Below are 26,994 nucleotides of genomic sequence, written 5' to 3'. Positions count from 1 at the left end.
GTCAGATCCATTCTCATGAGCCCATGGCTGGGTCCTGTGCAATTACCTCTGACAGCCCTGGAAGGTGACAGGTTAAGTGCAGCAGAAGCTCTTCAACTGAAGTGCAGAGCAGCTGGGTTTCTGTTGGAAAATAACCTGGTAGACCTCACATTCAAAAGTATGTATTGCACTTTTTTGGTCATCTTTGCTTGCCCTGAAAAATGATGAGTTTTTGGTCTTTTGCTTAGTGCACAAATAGTTGAGTGTTGCTGGTGATGTGCTTTACTGGCCTCCTCTAAGAGCTCTTGGTTCTTCCTGTGATACTCTGTAGTCATATCCCTTAACCTTTGTCTTATTCAACCCTTGGCAGTGTTAGTTAACATGGTTCATCTTATGCTACAGATAGTTGGTCTGAATGTTTTTTTTTCATTTTTGGACTTGGATGGAAGGTGATGGAATAACCAAGACAACCTGAATTTTGTCTGTGCTATGTAATAACTCAAGATGGTTAGTCCCAGGAGTTATATTCAGTTTCTCCTTGAGGCTGGTTGTGCATTTTAGATTTCCTTGTGTTATTTACAGACTCCTGTAAAAAGGTCCCTGATTTAATGTCTTTTGATATGGTGACAGACAGTCTTACTTGGTAAGACAAAATCTTATGGAAACTCCTCTATAGATTGCAGGCCCAGTCACACCTTTTCAAAATATGATTGTGCAGAGGCTTAGAGTTTTTTTATTTAGTCCAGCCCTGCAGATGCCTCCAAGAAGCCTGAAATGCTGTGATATGGAAATTAATCTGAGGTATTTAGGTGAAGATTGAATGAACTTTGGTAATGCTGTCTGCAATCCTGTTGTAACTGGGACATCTACTACCAGTGAGGATTAACATGGGCTTTTATGCAGCCTTATAGGGAAAGGGCCAACTTTTTGAGGTAGAACTGATAAATCTAGTTACCTATAGAAAGGTGTCCATGTGCATGCTGGGTGTCTAAACTGTAGGTAGTAGAATAAGATTTTGTCAGCTTAGGGCACTAAGGTTAGAGTGACTTGCTCTTTGATCTGCTGAATACCTCAACTGACTCCAGGTTGTGTGTGAGAATCTGATGCTTAAACCTGTATTTTTGTTGTGTTTTGTGCTTGAAAATAATCTTCAAACTTTCACAGACTTAAAGGCATAAAAGGTAATCTGACCCCTCAAGGAAGGTACTGATGTAGTTGTGGAGGGATCCTGGATCTGTCCCAACTCTGCTATGAAGAGCCGTCACGTGTGCAAGGTGTCTCAGAGCTTGGTTGTGTACTTGTGAGGCAGGAAGGTGTCATCCCCCTCCCATACATTTAATGGCTATGCATTGTGAAGTAGTTTAGTCTCAGAACCTGATTTTGCTTTGTCAGTTTCTGAACTTGGGTGTTCTGAATTAAAATAGTGAAAAAAAATAGTTTCCATCAATGGCAAATGGAATCATGATGGCTTTCCATGAGATGGATCAAAACTGTGGGGAATAATTATTTCTATTTTGACAGGCTAGCATCTTAAAAATTGCTCATAGATTTGCACTTAAGTACTGGGTAAATCTCAGAAGTTAGGAAGAAATGGTCTGTTGTTCCCTAAAGTGATACTTTACATATATTTTCTCAAAAGTTACTGACTTGTGGAACTGGTATCCATTAAACTTTTTAGCTCAACTTTTAAAGTGAAAATACCTGTTTTAAAATAGCATTGTCATATACAATATATCTGCCACTGTTATGTAATAAGTCGTGGAGAGATTAATATTTTAATCACATGACTAGTTAGAAAGCAATTTTTCATAATAGCTCATTTCTTAAAGCAGAAATGAGAAAATGTCATTGCATAACCTGAAGTAATGTGGAGGAACAAGCATCGATAGTAATAGCAGAGAACTTTTGAGCAACTTTGTAGTAAAATTGACCAGGCTTTCTGCTATGAATAAATGTTTAAAGACTTTTTACTATGGTACATGAAGGAGAGTAATTTGTGGTGTAACATTGATGCTTGAAGCACTTACCTTTCTATAAAAACTTTATCTTTCTGAGATGAATAGGAAAAACCTTGATGTTTGCCTTGTTTCAGGTCATTCTAAAGGAAAGTGCTCTGAATCTTAATTTTTTTTTTTTCTGGTGGCCTTGTCACAGAGAAGCCATTGCAGAAAACTAATATGTCAAGAAAGCTTTCTATGGCTTTAATAACAATGGAGTGCGTAAAGCTTTACAGGAAAGCATTTGGTCAAGCATTTATACTTTCACTAAGTGTTTTAAGCTGGATGAACCATTCTTAGCAGACTTGCCTTGGTTGGGGATAAACAAGGATTACTTTTTCTATTACATCCCCTTTCCTGTAATATATACATTTAAAAATGCTGTAGCACTGGCATTAGATTTTTTTTGTTAAAATTTATATAGTAGATAAAATAGTTCTGAAGAGATTATCATGTTCTTTGAATGTTCTTTGTATCTGTGTTTCTCCTGAAATGTTTTCAGGGAATAATTTCAAGCAGTGATATGGTAAGAAAACAAATCTCTAGACAACTGTTCATGTTTTGATTTGGTGATTTTCAAGAAATGGGTGCTACACAGTGATGCCCATAATTTCCACTGTATGGTAACTGAAAAAAATGCTTTTTAAAATAAGGATTTATGAACAGCTAAGAAAGGACACAATTTTGAAGCAGAAGCCTTATAACTTATTTTTTCATTGTTTTTATTGTGAAACATGTTTTATATTTAAGATGTATTTTAAACTAGAGATTTTTGTTACAGACTTTAGGAGAATCTGTAAAAGGGAAACAGATACACTTCAGTACAGTTGACCAGTATTTGGCAGCTAATGGATGCCATGATCTAGAGAAAAATCCTGTTTCCTAGGAATTTGAGGAAGGGCTGTTGCACTTTACCCACAAAGTAAACCAGAGGTTCAGGAGGATGTCATGTCAGTGATCTCAGATTTTAGGAATAAGAACACCTCTCAAATCTTCCATCCTTTTGCTCAAACTAATGTATTATTGGATGATATTTTGTTCAGAGGGTACCATTTATCAACAGCAGAATATTATTTGGTTAGAAGTGTAGCTGAGGTGCTATTTTTTCCCATTTTATCTAATTGTTTCCTCCCAGGTCTGTGAATCTGAGTCTCAATACTGTTTTTGCAAAGATGGCTATAATTGAGGTATCATATTTGTCAAATCCTTCAGGGCTGGTCTAGAAGCAAATTTGAGTTGGGGACTTTATCTCCTCTTTTATATGCCATTGTTCATGGTTTACTGGTACTTACCTAATACATTAGAAGCTGTCTTAGTGCAGAGACAGTTCCTGACTTGGCAAAGGTGATCCAGCGTAGAATAACATTTGTGGTTGAATCTTAAGAGTTAATCTCTCCTGTAGAACTGAAAACTTAACCAGCTTGCACTGGAATACAGTGTGACTGCTTTAATACAGTGTTAAGCTGAAGTTAGTGAAGGTAAGGACAATTTTTGGTATTTACAGAAGTTTTGAGGTGATTGTGCTGTTTGGGAGTGGCAAGTAAAGAGGGGAGTCTGGCATGTCTGGTTCTGATCCAGCACTAGTGAACATGATTGTTCTGTGCCAGGCAGACCTGCTCAGATGTCTGTATATAATTCAGAGACAGTTTATAACCTTTGAGTTCAATAATAAATCTGAATTTATTCTTTGTTCATGTGCTCTTGGGGCAAGTAAACCCTAAATGTAGAACATGGGAAGCACCCATGCAACTTGTATGTGAGAATCTTGTGTGAGAGCTAACCTGGATCTGCCAGGCTTACTTGCTTCTATAACACCAGCAGATAAACAGGATTTGTTAAATTTGTAAGTAAAATTTTTTACTGTGTGCTGGATTTGTACCTTTAGGTTTGAATCATTCTATTATTTGATGGAAAGCAGTGTTTAAGGAGTAATAGTAACTTAGTGACTGATACTTTGAGTGCTTCTATATCTATGAAATATCTCAAAATAAGCTTTTGATCAGATGTTTCCAATTTGATGTAAAAGGGAGATAAACCAATAGTTTGAACAAAATGCAGTAGCTGTTCAAATTAAATAATCTGTTTTCTACTTAAAAGATTCATTCAATATCATAAATGGGTTTTATTTGTGGAATAATCAACTGAAATGTTCCAAAGCCTTTCAGTTTTATTATGTGGGAGCAAAAATACTTTGTGAGTGTGTTTCAAGCCATATTTTACTAACTTTTGTTTGTGCTTTTAAGCTACACCTAGAAGTATTGTGCTTTTAAATCAGCAGAATTTCAGACTTGCAACACAAGTTTCTAATACTTCAGACTTGTCAAATCAAATATTTGGAGCCTCAGTGCACAGAAAAGAATAGTTCAGTGGATCTCAGGATACAGACAATACATTTTCATGGTCATTAAATGTGTCTAGAACATGTCATCTGTGCAGTCCTTGTATGGCTTCTGTAGTGTCTGACTTTGGCACTACAGATTTCATGATTTTTAAAAGATGACAACTTTTGGAGGTATTAAAGTTTGGTACATCAACTTTTAGATTTACACAACATTAAACGACTTGGTTTTAACCGAAATAATATACCTGGGGTAAAGAATAAGTGTTTATTTTTGTTCCCAGTAGCTTAAAAGGCTGTTATAAGTAGACATAAGTAGTCTTAAGTAATGCTTGAAAAACTGAGGTTGTGCTCCTCTACATGAAAGCTTTACTTTGAGCTGAACTAGGAGTTTCCTTTAAGGAAACTCTTGATAAGAAATAATTGACATCTCAAGGTTCAAATTTGTTACAAATTCTTTCATTTTGTTTGCGTTCCTTAGTTATATCTTCAGAAACAATAAAATCAGAAGTCCAAGTTAAAAGGAATCTCTAAAGAACATCTGTGCCTTCAGATGTTCCACCTTCTGTTGAAATAAGGATTGTAAATTAAATTGCACAGGACCCCATCAGTGGCCTTGAGTCCTGAATATTCTCAGCAAGAGAAATTTCTGCCTGTATCTGTTCAATCTTTCTGATTAATTTTTTTATTGATTGTATCTTAGTATCCATATGATAAAAATGGACAACTCTAATAAAAAAAAATAAGGAAATTCCCTGATAATTTTTTTATATGACCTGATAATTTCAGAAAAGACTAGTTCATGCAGGGCCTTAAATTTAATAAGCTCTGTGGACTTTAGTTGCCTATAAGCCATTTTCTCAACAGTATTGTCAGGTCTACATTGGGAATTGAATTTGCAACTAGTAAGGGGAATAAACTTATATTTCCATATTTAGTTGACCTTTAATGCTTGTTTTCCTTTTTGTCTAAAGCTGAAAGAAATGAGCTTTAGACTTTCTGCATTGTAGGGTGGGTGCAGCTCGGCCTTTGTTCCATCAGCACTTCCAGTGTAGCAACAAGAGATTTGGGACTGCCATTGCCCCGTTGTTAGGTCCTTTAGAGTAACTCCAGATGAACAGGGAGATCAGTGCAGCCCAGCTTGGCTCTTCATTGACACAGCTGTAGAGGGACAAGCAAAGAACTGAGGAACTGTTTCATAAACTTGAGGCCATAAGGCTTCAGCCTGTTTGCTGTCCAACATCACTATATTTTATTTCTGCCTAAAACTATCTTTTTAAAATGATTGTGTCACTTCGGTTATTGAGTCCCTCAACCTTTCTATCTGTTGTAACCAGTTTTCCAGCATTGTTTATCAGGCAAAGGGGGAACAATACCTTTTCTAAGCTTCCTTTTCTGGTTGGGGCATCTGGAGAAGCTCTTTCTGTTGCTCTTTGTGTCCTTTGCCAGATTGAGTTTCAGCTGTGCTTGGGCCTTCCTCACCTCAGCTCTACACAACCATTCTTCATCTCTATACTCTTCCCAGGTCACTGTTTGTGTATTTGTTTCTTGCCCTTTAGTTTGACCAGCCTGTCCCTGCTCAGTCATGGGGGTCTCTTGCCTTCCTTGCCTGAATTCTTGCTGCTGGGAATCACTAACTCTTGTGTCCAATAGAAGATCCTTAAAGATCTGCCAGCTCTGTTCCTCTCCCTCATCCCTGAGGGCAGTCTCTCAGGGTCTCCCACTGACTTGCTCCCCAAGGAGCTGGAAGTCTGCTTTCCTAAAATTCATGAGACCAACTTTACTCCTTACCTGATCTACATCCAATGCATGGTCGCTGCCTCTAATCCTGATGTCCCATTGAGCTGGTTTGCCTTGGTGACCAACAGATCCAGTAATGCCTCCCCTCTGTTATCTGGGTCAGGAAGTTGTCCCACGTGCATTCCAGGAGTCTCCAGGGTTGCCTGCAGCTCACCTTGCTGCTTTTCCAGCAGATGTTGGGGTGGTTGGAGTCCCTCAGCAGGACAAAAGCCTTGGGCATGATGCCTTCTGTTAGTTGGAGGAAGAGGGCTTTGTCAACAGGCTCCTCTTGGTCTGGCAGCCTGTAGTGGACACCAAGTTATCCTTCAGTTAGATACTTCCGTGTTGCTAGAGCCACTGACATTCTAATAATTATACTATGTGATTGTACTTAATATTTTTTAATTTATGATCTAATAATTTACACCTATGACCAAAAGCTGATCCAGCAAAATATCCCTTCTAATTTACTCATTGCTCATTAATTTACAATTAAAAATCAAATGAGATTAATGTGGTGTTTTATTGGCTTTTTTTTGTTTTCTTACAGTTCAACTTTGTGGGAAAACTTTTGGGTCCACGTGGTAATTCTCTAAAGCGTTTACAGGAAGAAACACTGACAAAAATGTCTATTTTGGGAAAAGGTTCTATGAGGGACAAGACAAAGGTAAGGCCTGAGTATGTCAGTGGAGTTTTGATACTTAAATTTCTGAGGAGGGGAACAAACCTTATAATGAAAATTGGAACAAATAAAAAAGCATAGGAGAGCCTAATATTGATTATTGGTTAATGTCTCTCTTTGGCCAGTAAAATTCAAGATTGCACATGCAGTGGGCAAACCAAGCCCATAGATGTCAAGTAATGGAAGGCAGAGAATTTTATGGGAGCTAAGCTGCTGTCAAAGGGGGATACTGGAATGGGAGCAAGTTGTAGCTTTTGTGCTGGTGTTCATGGGAAACAAGAAAAAACCTGAAATGCCTAACATGTTCCCAGGGTTATGAGATGTAGCCAGTGAGTGAATGAACTCATTTTCATTTGTATGCTGTTATAAAAGTTTTAGTGTGTAGTGTTTTCATAGAACCACAGAATATCCCGAGCTAGAAGATACCCACATGGATCATCAAAGTCCAACTTATGGCCTTGAAAGTAATGGATAAAGTAATGGAAGCATTCCCAAGTCATGTTGCAGAACTAAAATAAAATACAATAATAAAATGAACTTAGTAAAAAAAGCACAGAGTGACCTAAAATTTTGGCTATGGGAATGATCTTAAAAAAACCTGTGTTGAAATTCTGTATGTTTTGTTGAAGGTGCTGATTGAAATACTCTTTTACCAGGTCCTGCCCAGAAAATGGTAACTCTTCCATTGCTTATTGCTTTTATCAGCCAACTTGATTGATAAGCACAGAGAGAAAGTTTCTTAGCACTTTTTTTTCTACATAAACTAACTGCACAGTGATTTTTTTTTTTCCTCTTTAGGAGAAAAGGACAAGGAATGTGTGGTGCAAGTATATACTAAAAAACAGTATGGGGAACTCAACTAGCTTCCAGTCCTAGTGGCTCATATGTTTTGAGTAACTGTGCCTGAAATATTTAACTGAGGGGTTCCTATTAAAACTAACTATTTGAGCTGTGGCATTTATATTAGGTTACTCTCTATTTTTATGATCTCTTATTTTTATTGACAAAATAATGATTTTACTGATGGAGTCTAATCCTGCTGAGTGAACTCTTCGTTGTCTGGGTGTTCTGACAGCGAGCTAGACTTTTTTTTTTTTTTCTGTTTTAAACATCTTCATAGTTAAACACAAATCATGTTGATAAGAATGTTATTCACGAGGAGCAGAAATGGATTGTCACATGTAAACCTCAACCCATAATTAGGGGTGTGAAGGGGAGATTTCAGCTATCATTGCAACTTACAATTTTAGTCATCTTAAGGGTGAAGTGCTAACCTGGTGCATGCCAAATATGGGAAGCTGCAGGGGAGTGTTAGTCTTTTAGACAACAGAACTGCTAATTATTTGATATAGTATTATCTGGTTTCATCCCTTTGGATCAGTCAAGTACACACAGGTGAGGGGCAGCCTGAAAAAGCAAATGCTGCCCTTTTGGTCTGTGAATATTTTGCACATGACTGTCAGTATTTGAGAACTGCGCTCTCCTTCACTCCATTGAACTCAGCTTTGCAGTCATTGAAGTGGGTTGGGTGAAGGAATATGAAAGAAATAAGCTTGCTGCTGAAATAGCTAGTGAACTCTTTTTGCTAATGTTCTCTTCCCTCATTTCATATGCTGTTAGTTTTATGTCCAAATAGCACAGTTCTGTGAAGGATGCCACTCATTGGATAAAGACTTCAGTGAGAACGGCATAGTAATACTGAGATTGAAATAATATTGGTAAAAGAAGCTTACTCTTGTGGAATATTAGATCAAACCTGCTTCTGTAGACTTTACTTTCAAGAAGAGTGTCTTCATGAAACTGGTGCACCTGGGAAGACTCTTGGAAACATTCCTCCTTGTACTACAATTTCTGTATGTGAGCAGATGCTGTTGGCTCTTATTTCATGTTACGTTTTTGGTTGCAGATATCTGAACATGAGTGAACAGTGTCTGCAAATTCCTCTGGAGAAACTTCAACACTTGCATTACAATGCTTCAAACAAGAATGTGTAAAACCAATCTTTTTCTTATCTTCTAGGAGGAAGAGTTGAGAAAAAGTGGAGAGGCAAAGTATTTCCACCTAAATGATGACCTACATGTTTTAATTGAAGTGTTTGCTCCACCTGCAGAAGCATATGCCAGAATGGGACATGCATTGGAAGAAATCAAGAAGTTTCTCATCCCTGTTAGTACTTTTTTGTCTTTATGAGCATTCTTGAATGAGAAATATTATCTCTAAAACTGAGCAAGCTTGTCTACCAAAGGAGTCCCTGGCTATTGCAGGGGGTAGGAACTCAATGATGTTAAAGGTCCCTTCAACCCAAACTGTTCTTTGATTCTGAACAGTGCACAGTATTGGTGAGGTCATGTTGCTTGATTTCCTTTGTGAAAGAAATTATAATTGTCAAATACTTTGCATTTTGGTACAGGCAGTTACTGGGTGAATCTGTAGCTGTCCACACAAACCTCATGATCTGACCTATAGTGAAAGAGAAACTTTTCTTGCTTAACTAGTCATATGCAAAGTATTGCAGACTACAAATAATTGTAAAAATCTGTAAAATGTGTGCCTTTCCTGTGTTCTTGGTACATGTGAAGCATCAGTTCTTTTTAGGAATTAATACATTTGAAGCTGTAGTATTTCTCACCTGTAATCCTGGTTCAGTGCTGAGAATTATTACAGGTTTATCTTGAGTCTTCATTTTTATGTGATATGTGAGCTATACTTATTTTCTGGTCTATGCTTCAGCTTCCATTGTATAAAATGTATAAAAATGACATCTGGTTTCCAGTACAATTTTGTACTCCAGGTTTGGGATATACCTAGGTTTCTAATGTCTTCCATTAGAAGATAACTTCATTTGCTCCTCATGTAAGAAGCAACCTTACTTCTTTTCAATCTTAAACTGCTTGAAAAAAATATAGCCTCTCTTAGGAAGCTCTGGAGCACCTGAAGTGATATTTGTCTGTATGAAGTTCCCAACTGCTTTAGCTCTTGAGTTTTAGCTCTTCAGTGATCAAAGGTGATTGGTGATCAAAGGAATAGTATAGAAAGCAAAGCCTTCTCAAGGTGTATTGACTTCTGTTTATTTTTACTGCTGAAAATGTTACCCAAGTGTTAGTCTTTATTTATGTCAGATCTGGGAAGTGTGGAAACCTGGCCAAGGAAAGTTTCCAGAGGCATGTATCTGAGTGACAGCAGCTTGGAAATGTCTGAGTGGAGCCAGAGTGGCTGTACTGGGGACCACTTGGGGTTATCTCTTGTAGAGTTGGTGCTGGTGACTTAACAGTGCTCCTAGTCCACATGTATGAAACCACCCAGTGAGTGGCTGGGCACTGGAACAGGCTCCCCAGGGAAATGGTCACAGCACTAAGCCTGGCAGAGTTCAAGAAATGGACAGTACTCTCAGGTGCATGGTGGGACTTTAGAGGTGTCCTGTGTAGGGACAGGATTTGGACTGAAATGATCTCCCTTGTTCTCTTCCAACTCAAGCTATTTTATGAAACTAAGTCTCCAGGTGATTGGAGCTGTACGCTCCTTGTGTGTTTCTTCCAACCTGTTTTTGTCTGAATGAAGTCAGTTCAGGTGGCCCAATACTATGCTGTGGTATGAACCAAAGCATGATAAATGACAGTTGTCAGTAGGTTCATAGGAACATGTCCTGATGTGAAATAACACTAATGTAGATGCACTTTAGGACAGCTAAAAAGCAATGTTATCATTTTATAAAAAAATCAAGCATCACATTGCACATTTGTCTGCAGGTTCCAAATTGCTTTTTTCTTGATGCATATGAAAAGCAGTGAATGAGTGTACTACTGTTCAGACATCCTCACTGATCAGACAGGGGATACTCTACAGAATATTTGTAGGAATGCTGGGCTGTCATAATGTCAAAGGTTACTCTATTTACAGGATTTGTGATTTAATGGTGTGGATAGATAAGGGGGAATTAAGTTATTGGCTATTCTGGACAGCAAACAGCTGCCTTTTTTAGCTAGAAATAGGTTTAATTTAATAAATGCTTTTTGCATGTGCTGGAAGGAAGGATATGCTTCATCCCTATGCCCCCTTCATCAGAGGTCTTATTTTTCTTCATTGAGCTTGATTTCCCTAATGTTGCCATAAATGAAGTAAGCTTATCAAAACCTGGTCATTAGTGTGTTAAGCCAGTAGAATTACAGACTGATAATGAGCAATTCTATTGACTGGTGGCTATACATTTTTCCATCTTTATTTTTTGATCATTGCATCTTTATTATACTGAGCTGAACTGATGCTACATAATCTTTGAACTGTGGGATCAAGCCAACAGTATCTTAATTTCCCTTTGGCTTTTCAAATGTAAGTTTATCAGAATTGCTCTAAATGCCCTAATCTCTTTTGCCTGCCCCACCTTGCAGCAGCCACTGAAGGAATAAGGAACAGCTTTTTCTTCTCTAGAGCTACTGTTTGGTTCACTGATGCAACTTGTTGTTTTTTTTTTTTTTCTCCAAAGTCTGTTGTAGCTTTTTTAAGGAATTACCTGTTTTATTTCAGGAAAGATGTCCTGATATGAGTATATATGATTATGATCATAATTTGTGTTCCCCTTACAATGTAGGGTCACTCTGACTTCCTACAGTTTTAGATGCTAGATCCAATTTATGCATATGGTTATTGTTCCTTTTTCAGATCAGTGCTGAACATAACACCATATTTGTTGCTAAAATGCAGCATACAGAATATCCTTGTGGTAGCTGACTATAGCAAAAATGCCTCAGCTTCTCTTTTTGGAACCATGGCAAGTATCCTTGCCTTGAAATTTAACCTCAAGCAGCTGCAGTGGTGTAATTTCATTTAAACTATTTGCATTACTCAACCCAAAAAATGAAAACTGTTTTTGAGGGTATGTTGCCTTGAGTCTTACCTTTCTTCTGCATTTGGAATTGCAGTTTCTGACTTTAAGTATATCTTTTATCTTCCTTTAAATTAGCCAGACTCTTTAGTTCTTCCCTTTATTCTGTCCAGACTCCTTGGTTGGCACTCTTGTTTGAGTATTAGATTGGTGGGTGTTGTCCTTAATACTGCTTACCTCAGAATTACTTCTGTCAGGTCAAAAAGCCATGTATTTTCAACCTCACCATCCCCTGGCTGCTCTATTATATCAGGTTTTCAAGGCCAGCCTGGACAGGGCCCTGAGCATCCTGGTCTAGTGGAAGGTGTCCCTGTCCATGGTTGGAGAGTTGGAATGAAATGGTCTCTTTAAGGCCCTTTCCATCCCCAGCCATTCTGTGATTCTATGGTTATGGCAGTTTTGGCCATTAGAACTTAGTTGGTTTGGCTTAATTTTAGGAGTAGTGGCAGTCATTTGTCTTCTGACAGAGACAGCACTAATTACCCTTTGCTGTTGATTACCAGAATTTATTGCCTTCCTTGTCTTTAAAGCAAAGTATAAAAATTACTTTGAGAGAACAATCTATACCAGTTATATGACAATGTGAGTAGAATTCACAACCTTTTCCTGTAGCCTGTCCTACTTTCTGCATATTTGGTTTATAAGATGTGGTGATGAAATAGCTTTTAATGGCAATTTGAAGAGCTTGGTGGCCTTTAGAAAACTCAAAAACTTTTCCTTAAGTAAGCTGGCAAGTAACTGTAAGGTGTAAAAAGGTGGCTGGAAACCTGATAATTATTGATTGTTCACTGTCAGGATAAAGATCTACTTGAGTGCTTTGCAAAGCTGCAAAGGGTTTTGTAGAGCTCTACTAACATGATACAAATAAATAGCTTTGCTAATGGTTTGAGTGATAAATTGAAATAAGGTCTTAAGCTGGAGTGATGCCAAGAAGAGCTGCTGACAGTGTGTTGATCTCGCTGGGTGAAAATCAGATAAAATTTTAAAGGTTTACATAGATCTTGTAAGTATAGGGTTTTGTGGAATAAAAATCTCTTGCATAGATTTGATGTAAATGCACCCTTCATGGCTGGATAAGACTGTAGTTAGTCAAGGTAGGCAGTTTATTCATAAAATGAGAATACACCTGTTCAGTTGAAATTCAGCAGCAGCATTTCAATGAAATTCAAGTGCTGCCACTGCCTAAGCTGTTCAGAGGAGGGATGCAGTTTAAAGGGGTTCCATGTCTATCTTCTAGGTGAGGAAAAGATTGCCTGCTTAATTTGACTTGAAGTGTGCTGTTTCCAGCAGTGAGTATTCATAAATTGACCGTCTGCTACTTTTAATTGAGGAATCCATTTCAGAGTCTAATGGATTAACACTGCAGCTTATCGTGGCTGCCTTGTACTGCCCCTTCACTCTGTATCCTCCTGCTGCCTCTGGCATATGTGATAAGGGCCATGTTTTCTGTTCTGTGCTGTGCACAGTGGAGCCCTTCTCTGTGACCTAAGGCTGCTGCTGTGTCTGGTAATGTGCTGCAGGAAAGTGAGAAAGCATCAGGGAGAAAAGAAAAGGGACCCAACACAGAGTGGCGACCCAAGCACATCTTTGCTAAGGGTTTAAATTGAGTATAAAATGATCAAAGGTATTTTTCCAGGGGTCCAGTTATGAAAAAGGTGTTCTGTGAAGAAATTATAAAGGGCCTCTGATACAGGCTGTCAGAACTTTGATACTGTATGCTGGTGATAGTTTCTTGGCATTTTGTTCTATACAGGACATAGAATTTTGCATTTGTAGCCAGTTCTGATCCAGCAACAAACAAAAAATACAAAGTGGGTTTCTGTACAGTAGCTGGCCAGAACAGTGTTCAGTTTCCTATTTGTAGTCTGCTCCCTGTGATGGATTGGTTAGGTATTGAGTCCTGGGCATTTAATGGACTCTGTTTCTCAAAAGCTTCAGTTATGCCATTTGAAACAGGTATTTCAGTCTTTTAGACCTTTTTTAAATTTGCTTCTGCTGCTAAATAGATGATCTCAGGTGGGCAGTTGGGAGTTAAATTTCAGAACCTATTTAAAGCAGTTTGGACAAAATCCTGTTATGATGCTGCTTCTTTGAACACCAGTAACTTTGTTCAGCAATGGCAATAAAGGACAACTTTTATTTCTATTTATAGAAGTCTAGGAGAAGTAGAATGTTTCAAGGATAATTGAGAGATTTGAATTCATGGAAGTTTTAATCTCTTTTTCAATGCAGGGTTATGTTTCAAAGGCTTTAAGACTGCCTGACAATCTTTCGGTCCCTGTCTAGTGAATAAATAGTAGTAATAAACTCAGATTTGCAGTGAGATGCAGATTCTTTGTTTTGTCATTGAATTGTGAAATGGTTGGTGTTAGAACAAACCTTCCTTCTTGAAATGGGAGCATTTGCAGAAGAGCTGTTGTATCAAGAGTATCCCTTTGTTCCTATGGGAGCACCTATTAATATTTTAATATCAGTACGGATGCACCTTGAGTAAAATAGTTATCTTTGATTCACCTTTATGGCTGCATTCTGCTTGGCTCACTTTAAGTGGAGGAGAAATGATAGAAAAATACTTCAATTTCAAGAGTTCAGTGTTAGGTCTGTTTTATTTCTGTGTGCTCTACTTGTTTCAGAGGTTGACTCAAGGTCCCTGAAAACTGTGCTTGAGAAGTACCATATTAATTCTGTGTGTAAAAGCCTGAACTTTCTTTTTGATAGTCCTTGAGAGTAGAGGATTTGTGCAGACAGAAATAAGCCATATGTCCTTGGCATTTTTACCATTACATATTATAGAATTTAATTTTTTGAGCTCTTATTAGATAACAGTGCATGTGTGTATTGAATGAATTCCTGTGTTTATTCTATAACTCCTGACTTAAAAAGTGTGGATTCTTAATCTATTCCTTCATTTTCATGTGCTGTTCTCAACAGCGTATTTATTCTCTGCTCTTCTGCAACTCACTCTCTCTCCTCTTTTTCCTGCTTTTCATACACAGTCATTCTACAGCTGGAATTACAAACTGGATCTCAGTTTGGAATGTGGGATCTTGATTTTTTTTTTTTTTTTTTTTTTTTTTTTTGTTGTTGTTTCCTCCTATCTCTACAGGATTTTAACATTACCATTTTAATAGGTAAAGCTGCATAAAAATATATGCAAAGGGAAAGAAAAACATAACTGAGCAAAAATGGCAGTTATTATGTAGAATTCTCTAATAATGCTTGGACTGAATATTATTCCTATCTTATTATATATATTAAACTTTTTCAGTGGAATGTTCATCTTTTTGAGAGGAAACTTTCAGGAGCAATGTTTGCTGAGAGTGGTGGGTAAACAATTTGATTTTTTTTTTTGCACTCTGCCTCCCCCTTGTTTTAGGACTACAACGATGAAATCAGACAGGCACAGCTTCAAGAATTAACATATTTAAATGGTGGCTCAGAAACTGCAGAAGTTCCAGTTGTCCGTGGAAAAGGATCGATGCGAGCAAGAGGAGTACCTGTTCCTGCTTTGTCCAGGTACGTGGAATTTCATTGGAATGTATGTATTTCAAGCTTTTCCCTTCAAACACAATTTCTCCCCCAAGTACAACATGAATGATTCCCAAGAGAAGAGCAAAAGGTCAGGGAAACAACCTACAGTTAGCGATGGAAGTTTAGTTTGCTTGGACTGAATTAAAAATGAACTTGTGGAACTTGAATGCTGCCTTTGTAAAGAAGCAGTGCACAGCATAGGAGATGTTCAATCCTACTGTGAGCAACTTTATTCTAGCCTTGAGCTACTCTTAGGTGCAGTCTGTGTTTGGCCCTATGGAGTTCACAGCAGTAAATCTCTTACCTCAATTGACATGAATTTCAGGCAGTATCTCCAACTGATACAGTATGCTTTTATTTTTTATGGTATTACTAAGTTTTCATAGTCATGATGAAATGATACAGAAGTGCTCTGCATGTAGAATTTGGATTTTCTTTTTTGAGCGGCACTTTGTGAAAAGTGGCTTTTGTTTGATTTGGGAGTAGGCAAAGTCTTCTGCTTTTGCTGTTTTTCTTTATCACAGGAGATGTATTATTTTTCCTCTAGCATCCCCCATCTTCACTGTAGTACTGAGATGACAGCTGAAACTCCTTCAAGTTCTGAAGAGTGAAAATAAAACATAAATAAAGTTCATAACTGTTTATGTTACAGAATACAGGGATCGTGGCTGCAGCACCTAAGTGTGACTGTTAACTGTGGTGATCTTTTCTTCTGTTTTGTGTACAGTTCTTGTCAATGCAACTTGAAACTTGCATTTCTGAATGCAAGTTGTAAACTAATTTATTGTTTCAGTGCATTTCTTGTAAACTAACTTCTTAAAAATACCCTGAAGCATTTTATTTCAGATGGAAGTATGTTACGCTGCACTAAGGAAATATTTCATTTATACAGATCTGCTTAGTTACATGTATCCTGAAAATTATTCAAATGCAATGCAGATTGAATCTTAATTTAAAGAAATTATTCTTACTGTGGGTTGTGTGCTGGGAGAAAAAATTCTGTCATCAAATTGTTCTTGTATTTTGTAATATTGTGTAAATATATGTACTGATTTTATTGATTTTAATGTTCTGAGTAGTGTTAATTATATACCAAGATTCACCACTTGGTATTGTCATTAGCCATATGAGAGTTCTTTCAAATTGGAGACCTCTTCGGTCTTGGAGCTTTTTGGGGTTTTTTTGGTGTTTGTTTGGTTGTTTTTTTTTTTGGGTATTTTGTTTTCTTAAATAGCTGTTTGTAACTTTGCCATATATGCCTGTAATGATTCTGCTACAGACTCTCAGTACGGGTACATTTTCAGTACTATTTCAAGTTTATTTCATTTTCCATGTCCTTCAGGTAATATTTCTGGGATACAGAAGCTATTGTTTGGTCATTTCCTATCACCAAAGCTTGATAACTAATTTACACTGTTAGTACCTAGTATGTGCATATGTAAGTAGTTTTTTAGAGTACTACATTTCAAGCATCACGAGTTCTGTCCTTTGGACTTTGATAAATTATTTTTTCAAATCTGGATTTTATGCAAGAGGTATACTGTTACAGAGCTTACAGAATACTGCAGAGTTGGTCTTACAACTATTGAAGTGTTTTCAGGGTAAATTTAAACGCTATTAGTGTTTGATTTGGAGATAACAGTAAAAGACTGTGGTTTTGTTATCACTATTATTCACATATATTCTAAAGGAAAGTTAAAGGGTGTCTGTTTGACTTGTCCTAACTTCAAGGCTTGTCTTAAACTCCAAGAGACTTTTCTCTCAAATTGAAGTGCTCTGTTAGCATGTTCCTTAAGTGAAGTTCAATTTTATTGCTACTGAGATTCTACAGCCATTGAGCTGAAGATCTCAAACTCAGTTATAATGCTCTGATTCTTTTTTAGCAGAAATGCATTTCAATGAATAATACTTTTGTTGAAGCAAAGCTTTAAAGGCTTTGTCTCAGAGTTGGATAAAACAGTTTCAATAGGCAGCATCCCTGAGATATCCAGAAGAAGTTGAAGCAAAGCCTCAGAAGACTTGCAAAATGAAGTTTAAAACCTTGATCCTAACCTTTCTTTGTAATCTGCAGAATGGTGTTATGCTACCACCTTTTATACATGAAACATCCTGTTGATAAGTTCCCACTTTTGAAACCTCTATTACTCCTGAATAGTTTCAGTTAAAGTACTAATTTATGCCTTTTTTGCTCCTCATCAGACACAATATAATACATCTTATTAATTCTATTTTTAGTTCCATAACAAAATTTTATTTTGTAGAAAACAGTACATTTATCTTTGCATACAAAAATTCTAGTTTATGTGCAGACATTCCTGTGTGTGGTAAGTAATTTCCTAATGGTTGTGGTTTAGCATCTCTATTCATTTTCTGGATTGTTCCTGATTTTCTTGACTAAATTTTTATTACTCTAGAACTGAGTAAGGTTTTTTGGATGGAATTTGTTCTGGAAGAGCTGTGTGTGTTGTGAGCTTTACATTCAGGAATGTTTTTTTTCATCGTTGATCTCAGAGGATATAGCTGCTTCCTATAGCTCTTTCCTTTTCCCCCACCTTGCCCCAGGTTTTGTCCCTAATACTGTTAAAGATGACCTTCAGATTTAATCACAGCACTTCTATTTTCTGTTGTGTTCATGCTGAGCACTTAAGCTATTTTGACATAACCCCTCTTCTCTACAAAAAGAAGGGAAAGTGGTGAAAGTCCAGTTTCTATTCCTTTGTTTTTCTTATCTTAAATTCTTTTCTGGAGGCAGCTGTATAAAATGATCATACCAGTTGCTTTTTAATTTATGATAGCAAGCTTAGAAGGATCCTTGGTGTTTAATGTGATGCTGCTATGGTGTGAAACTAGAAAATGTAACTCTTTAGGAATCAATGTTTCTTTACTGCATGTGTATTCCCATCCTGAATCAGTGCATTATAAATGATAGCAACCAAAATGTGAATTTTGATTTCTGCTTAACTAAAGACTTAAAATACACATATACCTTCTAGTGGAAGGTGTTCCTGCCTATGGCAACAGAGCTGGAATTTGATGATCATTAGGGTCTCTTCCAACCCAAACCTTTCCATGACTATACATGTTAATGTACACCTCTACGGAAGTTTTGCAACTAAAGCAGCATTTCTCTCTAAAACTTCATACTATTTTAAGAATAAAAATAAAATTCAAGGATCATTCATTTGTGTCTCCAACTAAGATGTTTTAGAACAGTTAAATTCTAGAGGATGATAATAAGTCTGAGAGTTTGTCTAAAAGTTCCTTGATACTTTAAGATGGCAAGAGAGGGAACGTTTTCATGTCACTTATGGCTAGAAAACAGAGCTAGAATCACAGAATGGTTTGGGTTGGAAGGGACCCTTAAAGACCATCTCATTTCACCCCCTACCATGTGCAGCACAACTTCCCCTAGACAAGGTTGGTCAAAGTCCCACCCTGGCCTTGAACACTTCTAGGGATGGGACATCTACAACTTGTCTGGGAAACCTCTTCCAGTGTTATCTCACCACCCTCATCAAAAATTCCTTTGTTATTTCCAATCTTAACCTGCCCTCTTCAATTCAAAGGTGTTGCTCCTCATCCTATCAGTAGGGACCCTGATAAAATTATTCTCTTTCTTACAAGCAGCTCCATTTAGTTATTGAAAGGCCACAATAAGGTAGAGCTGGCTGAGTTCACCCCCAAATTAAGAGAGATTGTATTTGAAAACAATAGTCTCATTAGAGAAATGTCAGATTTCTGTTTATGCTTTCAAGAGGCTGTGGAGGGTTTTTTTTTACTTTTCTATTTATTATTCATATTTCAGTCTATGCATGGCTGGAGTCCTAATAGTTGAATGACTGTCACTGTCTGGGGAAAAATAAAATGGCTACAGAAAATGAGTTAGAACTTGCTGTCTTATATGTTAGAAGTAAGATGAGCTGATGTGGATCACTGCTTCTGTGTGTTCACAACTCCAGCTGTGCTCCTGCCATGTCTGGAATGAACTGGTTTCTTTTATTGAAGAATCATTTTTTCTTGAGAACATGTAGGTAGCGAAATGCAAAAGATTCTGTAGCACAAAATAAATATTTGACAAAGCCAGCTCAGGATCTAGGCCAAAGGTGGATATTATTAATGTGCACTGTGTTTTGTTTTAGTTTTGTGATCTCCCATTTTCCACAAAATTGAAACATGAACACATGTATTACTGTTTTGAAATATAAATATGAAATAAAACTTGTGTAAGAGTTTTTGCTCAATGGTGGCTTTTTTTTTTTTTTTTCCAAAAAGGATGAAAGGTCAGGAATCTGAGTTGTATCTGGATATCAGTGTTTTAGTATTTTAAAATGCCAGCACTGAAATAACAGCTCTGTTATTTTTCTGATGTCTAATATAAAACAAATATTTACTGTTTGAGGAACATTGAATGTAGCTGGCTGTGCTCAAATGAAGATAATATATCGGCATCTGGTAACCAAATTTGTTAGATCAATTTATTGAACAGTGTAAATGCCTGCAGATATATTGAACTATAAATGCTAAAATTAAAGAATTTCAAGTGTTTCCTCATGGAATAATGTAGTGTTCAAGAACTGGTCCAAAATTTCACAAGTATTTTTTTTTTAAGCTATTCTTCCAAGTAATGTTTCTGGGGGGAGATAGTGAAAAGGATCTTCATAGCACAAACTGTTCCAATTTTTTATTTCACTAAAAGTGAAGAAAATCTGTGAACTGACTCTAGTTGGGGTTTCATGATCAGAATAACTTTATCAATTTAGCCATCCAGTGAAGGGTTAAACTTGAAATAAAAATCAGTGTGATTCTAGAGCAAAGTGCTAAATGAAATGACAGAAGTGGCTGTTGCTGAGGGCCGCTGGAGATGAGTGTGAGTGAGATGCTGTGCCTGCTACTGTGGGCAAGGACAGCAAGTGTAGCTTGCTGGAAATAAATCCTAGAAACTCTGTGGGACTACTAGAAAGTAGAAATGTCAAATGTTATTGCTAACAAAAGCCAAAGAGAAAGTATCTAAGTTGTGTAAGTTGGTAAAATACTATTTCAGTGGGAATCAATGATTAGATTAGTGCTTTTGAAGTCCTTCTGTCACCTCTGTCCCTGTAAGAAATCTTTTTAGAAAATGAGCTGGTAGTGAAAGCTGACAATGGGCTGACAAACGAACTTTGATAATGTGTAACTCATCACAAAGGTTTTATAAAGGAAATAAAACTAATTGGCAGTCTCACAGCACAGACAAGGGGAGTTAGTGGCACCTGAAATTTGGCTTGCAGAAGGATGTCATTGGGCAAAGAAGCAAGCAGTGGAAGTGGTCCATTAAAAGTTTGATTTGATGGTAAGGTATCTTTGTGATAAAACAGAGCTGGGATAAAATATGTAGAATAATTGTTCTAATTATTAGCAGTTGCACAAAGATTCTTTCAATTATAGGTGAGATAGTTGTAGAAGGGAAAGGGTAGAGAACAGTCCCTCTGTGCAGTTTCTTTAGAGTCGTTGGAAGCAGATGGATACCCCTCAAAAGTAGTTGATTAAGAGATGAGAAGTCCAGGAAGGAATGAAATTTCAAAATCAGCTTCATTCAGTTTTGTTTGGTCCTGTGTTTGGTCACCAGAGAGGAGCCCAGCACCTCCTGTTCCACTGTTCCTCTTGAGAAAGGTGTAGATTGTGCTGAGGGCACTCCTCAGCCTTCTCCATTCCTCTGATGCTCCTGTTGGACCCATCAGATAAGCCTCAGTTATCATTGGTAGTATGAAGTGCCGTAATCTCCTTAATTGTTGCTGATATGTGAATGGTTCTAGACTGCTCATCATCTTTGACATAGATTCTGATGCACCTCCAGTTATTTTATGTTTGGGGTTTTTTAATTATGAAAGAAGCTGATTTAGGAAACAAGTCTGTGAGCACACACAATTGAGTAGTGAAGTTTCATGTGTACTCTTATGCTTTCTAAGATTGTAGTTTTAGTGTCCTGACCTCTGGGCCAATAATAATTCTAGATGTTCTGTAGGCAGTCACAGTGCAGAACCTATTCATTTCTGCAGATATATAAATTTATATGATAAGATGTATACATCTGGTAAGACATATAAATTAATATGTGTGTATGTATTAACTCCCAAGTGTCCCCTCCTGTAAGGGGGGATTTTTTTAGCAATTTTCTCTTCTAAAACATTCAGGCTGGGATTCAACTACAAATTGGAGTAGGCATCTGAACCTCTGTTGCAGTTTATTGAAAAATAGTGCACATCTTTTTATTTGTTCTTTCATTCTGGAATTTGTCTGTAAAGCATTGGCAGCACTATCCAGTGGATTACTGTAAGAACAGCTCTAGCATGAGAAACTTGTTCAGCTATTCTTGATTGTGTAGCAAAATTTTAATGTACATATGCATGTAGCTATTCATATATACAAATTGATCTGCACTGGTGATTGAGGCTCACTGTGGGAGGTTTCCTGATTCTGGGACAATTGAAGGACTTCAGTTATTTGGACCTGCTTTCCTGAGTATTTTGTTTTATTAGGATTCTTCCTTTGAGGTTAGAGTTGGGTTCAGTCTTTCAAGTGATATTTCTTTTAAAACCTGTTCTAGCCTTATTGAACTCCTATTGCCCTTTCTCAAGTTTTCTTTTTTGATAATTGTCTATTTGCTCCGACTTCTCACAGAATTGCTGTCTCCCCATACCATATAGGTACATTTTACTCTTTTAAGCATTTTTAATTATAATTTGTGTAGCTGCCCTTTTCAAATTAAGCAATACCTGAACAGATCTGTTGTTTTTGCAAAGGTTCCCGTTCAAGTGGTTCCTCTATATTTTGAGTCTGTTCATTGTAAATGTAGTCAATCTTCTTTAGTTCCCCTATAACTTCTTTAAAAATAACAATTCTTAAAAGGATTTACAATTTATGAATTTTTATGCAAGTTACAAGAAACAACAATTTACAGTTTCTAAAAATTTTCTCTTAGCATCATAACCTGATACAACTTAAATCCATGTGGTGCTGACTGAACTCTCCTGTCACTGGGTTTTCTGTCTCTGTTGTTTTCCAGTCTCCTCCAGCCTGTTGCAGTAACATGAGAATCGTACATCTCAGATTAAGAGATCCTGTAGGAGGAATGAACAAAGTTATGAAAATTAAGATCATAAATGATCTCATAATACAAGAGAAATACGATTTCCTGCCCATCACCATTCCAATCCTGTTTTATGAAATGCAGAAAAGACCTCATTACATGGATCTGATTTCTAATTACTTCTCAAGAATAGATTATACTAGCTTGAAAAACTACTTTTTTCTTCCCTTAAATGTTTTTCCATGTTTTTCAGCCTATCCCATTTCCTGCTTTCACTTGCACCCTGCCTTAAGGATGCTGTCATGATTTTATGCCTAATGATTATTGAATCTTTTTACTGACCTTTTTTCTTGACTTGGTATTGACTATAGTTTATACCACTAGGTTCATTTCCCCGTTCTCTGGCTTCTCCTGCAAAGTATCACATTTGCTATTTCTTTATATTACTTCAGCAGGCTGTGTCTGGAAATTTCACTGCTCACCCCTGCCCCCACTACAATGAAGTCAAATAAGCAGCTGGTACCCTATCCTGAGGAGGCATTCCACAGATTAGCCAAAACCAAGTAATAAGCACAGTTTTAAAACATTTCCTCTCTAGGCTTATTTAAAATAGTTTGTGACTGTATTTTGATCAGTAATAAAATTAATAAAATCTATCCTCATTGTATCTTTACGTTTTTTGCATTCCTCATTCAGTGATGCAGTTTTTGAAATACTACTTACTTGTGGTAAAATGTCTGCCTTGATTTCTGATTCATTTATTGATATGAAATTATATGATTTGTATGAAATGGGATAGGAAATCACGAGGCCAAATCTGGATCTTTGTCATACTGTTCAAGTTGGAAATTTCTACTGAAATCGGGACATTTTTACTCAGTTATTGGTCTTGAGATTAATTAGATAATGACTTGGTAAGTAGAAAGGGTAGAGCTTGTGCCTTGTTTCCTTCTATGTGTCTGTTAGAGTGTATGATAAGGGTTTGTCTTCTTTGGAACAATTCTATTTGCCAGTAGCAGCCATTCAAACTCAATTATAGCTCATGGGTTGAAATGATCTCCTTAAAAAGGAGATGTCTATTAGCAATGTTTTAGATGTCCTGTTTAAAAGAGAGTAAATGATGCAAATTTCTCACAGATTGTACCTCTAAGTCTCTCCCTTTACTCCAGGGAGGTAGGAGGAAAAGCCACTTCTAAATGGATCATGTTTTTTGAAAACTGGTTCAACTGAAGTCTTATTTTTCATCCATGTTAAGTGTCCAAAGTAATGGAATGCAAGATAGTGCCTATCACACTTTCAGAATTTTTAGACCAAATATACTATTATTTAGTGTTCTTTAGTGTGTGTAGGACATCAGGTTATATCCTATAATCACCCTGTGTGTTTCGTTATGTTTGGATGTTTCCTGGAAACAGATGGAAATCTCTTCAGAAGCAGAAAATGTTCTTTTTGTGATGCACTCAATATCTCGCACTGAGTGTGATTTTTGGGTTGTGTTCAGAAACTTTCATGGGAGTGGCAACTGATTCCTCTGTGCAGGGTTTGAATATGATATAGCTTGACACCTTCAAATGAAGCTGTTACTCTGTGCTTATGATTTCACATACTGAAGTCAAATCCCAGTGAAGTTGACTGATTCCAGCAGATTATTTTGGGTGTGTCTGAGTGTGTGAGAATGACTCAACTCAGTGTAAGGTTCATTGCTGAATCCCGCGTCGAGTTTGTGTCTTCCCGCATTTTTTGCATAACGTGTAATCTGATTTAATCCTACAGAGAAAGGACAAACTCTAAATCTCTTCTAGACTTTTTCTGGCTTTAGCAAAGCACAACTCACCATGTGGGGGAGGGAGGTGTTGGAAGGGAGGCTTGGCTATGGTGTTTAATGGTGAGTGATCCGTGTGTTTGCAGGGGCCGTGGGGGAGTGCCTCCACCACCAGCAGGAGTGCCCAGAGGGGCACCAGCTCCCAGGGGAGTCCCTCCCAGCAGAGGACCAGTCAGTCGGAGCCGGGGACTTCTGGCACCCAGAGCACGAGGAGTTCCTCCCCCAGCCGGGTACCGGCCCCTGCCGCCGCCCCCGGCGCAGGAGACCTACGGGGAATACGTAAGTGGAGCTGTGCATGTGCTGTGCGCGGAGCCTGTGTCCTTCTGGAGAGGTCAGATCCCTTCAGAACTCTGTACAATCTCTGTAATTGGCACCTAAGAACGTGCTGCACCCAACATCCTGACAAATGTGGTCATCTCTCTTTATCATTTCAGGCTTGAACTGTTTAATTAAAAAAGAAAAATCAAGTTATATGTATATACCACCATAAAGACATTTACATTGCATTTGGCAAAATAGTTATGTACCTCCTAAATATTTAATATAGGTTTCTGTTTTCCAAAAAATCTGAAAAATAATGATTGTTGTAGACTTTTAATTCTCAACTAAAACAGAATAATATTCTAATCTTCCTTCCTAAGCTTATCTTTGTGGTCATATAGTGGTTTAATGATTAGACATGTGGAGTATTTTTATGAGAGCTTCAGAACTAATCCTAAAATTTTAACAATGCACAGTGTATTTCAATAAGCCATACATATTCATCTTTATTTTAGTGTATTAAACAGTAGAATCATATCAAAATAATTTTTGTTATATTTGACAAAATCATGCAGTTATGAATTTTTAAGGAAAGCTTAAATTGAACTTACAGAGCAGTAAGATAGAGAAAAAAGATCATTAAGTCAAAACTATAGTGATAAAAATGAATTTCGTCTTACAGAAAAATAATACCTTCACGGACAATGCTTTTAATCCTAAAGGATTTGGTGTGCCCTCTTTATAGCCAAGTGTGTCTGGACTTCATTGTTTAGACTAGTAAAAAAAGAGATTCTGTGTTCCTGAAAATCTTTGCTATTTATATATTTTTTTGTTTTTCTCTAAAAAGTTCTTTTACCTCCGTCACCTCTCCTCTTCCAAAGATTCCCACCAAAACCATCTAAATCAAAGACCTGTTTTTTCCCTTTTGGCAGGAAGCTTTCTATATAACATTTGTAGCTTTATAAGGGAAGAAGTTCAGTGTTGTTAATGTAAACATTTATGTATATAACTGAAAAATTCAAAAGAGGTTAATATAGCTCATTATTTTTGAGGAAGAATACTTCAACCATGTGCCCAAATTTCCCCTGGCTATACTTGGCTAGTCAAAGTGGGTACTACAAATAAGTGGTTCTCTCTCAATGCTTTCCAAGGAATCAATCCTCATTGTACACCTGTTTCCAGGACATACATTCTAGAACACATAGAGAGATGGTAGAATATAAACCTCTTTGAATAACTTTATATTTCTTTATGATCTGCTATTTGCAGAATATGTCTGTAGAAGTGGTGTGGAAGTAATGGCTCTTTGCCTCAGTATACTGAAGTACGCTTCACTTCTAGGAGAATAATTAGAAAATAGCATTGTACAGTGAAATAGTGCTGAGCTAAATAACTTCTAAAAAGAATTTTCTTGAAAACTAGATCACTTATCTTCCAAAAAAGATACCTTAGCAGGGATACATATAGTTAGATAGATATATATAGTACTTAAAGCTGTAGTTGAAAAAGCAGTCCTAGATGGTCTATTTTTTCTTTAGAAGAATGTTTAGCAGGGACATAAGCCATTGGTGTGTTGCGTGTTCAGTGTTAAATTTGATGCTTGGTGTTTTTTACCTGTCCGTTTGCAGTACATTATCTAAGTGCCTTAACTCTCTTTCACAGGTTAAGGGAGCATGGTGTGAGTCTTTAGTAGTATTTCTGTGTCTTCTTTACTAATTTCTCTTTACTTATGTCTAATACTAAAGTATTAGTTTGCCAACCTAAGCAGAATAAGGTCTTGTTGATTGAGAAGTGTCTGTAGAATGAGAACATCAGAAACACTTGGGGGTACCAAAAGCTGTTTTAAGCACCATCAGAGCTTTGAAGACTGAGATATCCAGAAAGGCTACAAGAAACCTTTAGAAGTATATTGGGTTTTGGTAGCAGAGGGGTGCAGGGGTGGTTTCTGTGAGATACTTCTGGAAGCTTCTGCTGTGTCCAGCTGAGCCAGTGCCAGCCAGCTCCAAGGTGATCCTGCTGCTGACCAAGCCAAAGCCCAGCAGTGGTGGCACAACCTCTGGGATAATGCATTTCAGAGGGGAAAAAATCACAGTCTGGAGCAATCTGTTCCTAAAGGGCCTCACCCCATGCAAGGGGCCTACACTGGAACAGTTCATGAAGAGCTGCAGCCCAAGGGAAAGGGCTCATATTGGAGAAAATTGTGTTGGACTGTCCCTGTGGGAGGGATCTGATGCTGGAGCTGGTGAAAAGTGGGAAGTGTCCTATCCCTTGGTGGGAACGAACAGGGACAAGGGGTGAGGAGCTCACCACAGCCCCCATTCCTATCTCCTGCATTGCTGTGAGGAGATTAGTAGAGAATTTTGGGGTGAATTTGAGACTGGGAAAGAAGGGAAAAGTGCAGGGGAAGATGTTGCTGAGTTTTTATTTCTCATCATCCTATTCTGATTTCATTGGTAATAAACTAATTTCCCCCATCTGGGTCTGTTTTGCCTCGGACAGCAATTGGTGAGTGATTTTGAGCCATGAGACTTCGTTATGGTTTCTCCCATAACCTCACCTGAGGAGGGGAGTGACAGAGTTACTTTGGGCACCTGATGTCCAGTTGGCATCAACCAACCACAAGACTTTCTATTGAGGATTGGAAAGTCCTGAGGATTCAT

The 26,994-nt window shown here is 37.4% G+C and overlaps 1 protein-coding gene across 2 annotated transcripts in view; it reads left to right on the top strand.

The window, feature by feature from the left end:
* The window catches only part of KHDRBS3 (KH RNA binding domain containing, signal transduction associated 3), an 87,802-nt gene that overhangs the window by 28,615 nt on the left and 32,193 nt on the right, over nt 1-26,994 (top strand). For both annotated transcript variants that reach the window (XR_013339652.1, XM_031504112.2), the window contains exons 3-6: nt 6,644-6,760; nt 8,795-8,941; nt 15,031-15,170; nt 24,160-24,352. Coding sequence is in view for 1 of the 2 variants with exons in the window: in XM_031504112.2 (XP_031359972.1) it covers nt 6,644-6,760; nt 8,795-8,941; nt 15,031-15,170; nt 24,160-24,352 (597 nt within the window). In the remaining variant the exon portion in view is untranslated. The remainder of the gene's footprint in view (nt 1-6,643; nt 6,761-8,794; nt 8,942-15,030; nt 15,171-24,159; nt 24,353-26,994) is intronic.

Source organism: Lonchura striata, chromosome 1, assembly GCF_046129695.1.
Source record: "Lonchura striata isolate bLonStr1 chromosome 1, bLonStr1.mat, whole genome shotgun sequence".
NCBI lineage: Eukaryota > Metazoa > Chordata > Aves > Passeriformes > Estrildidae > Lonchura > Lonchura striata.
This window is presented reverse-complemented; position numbering and strand designations above follow the sequence as displayed.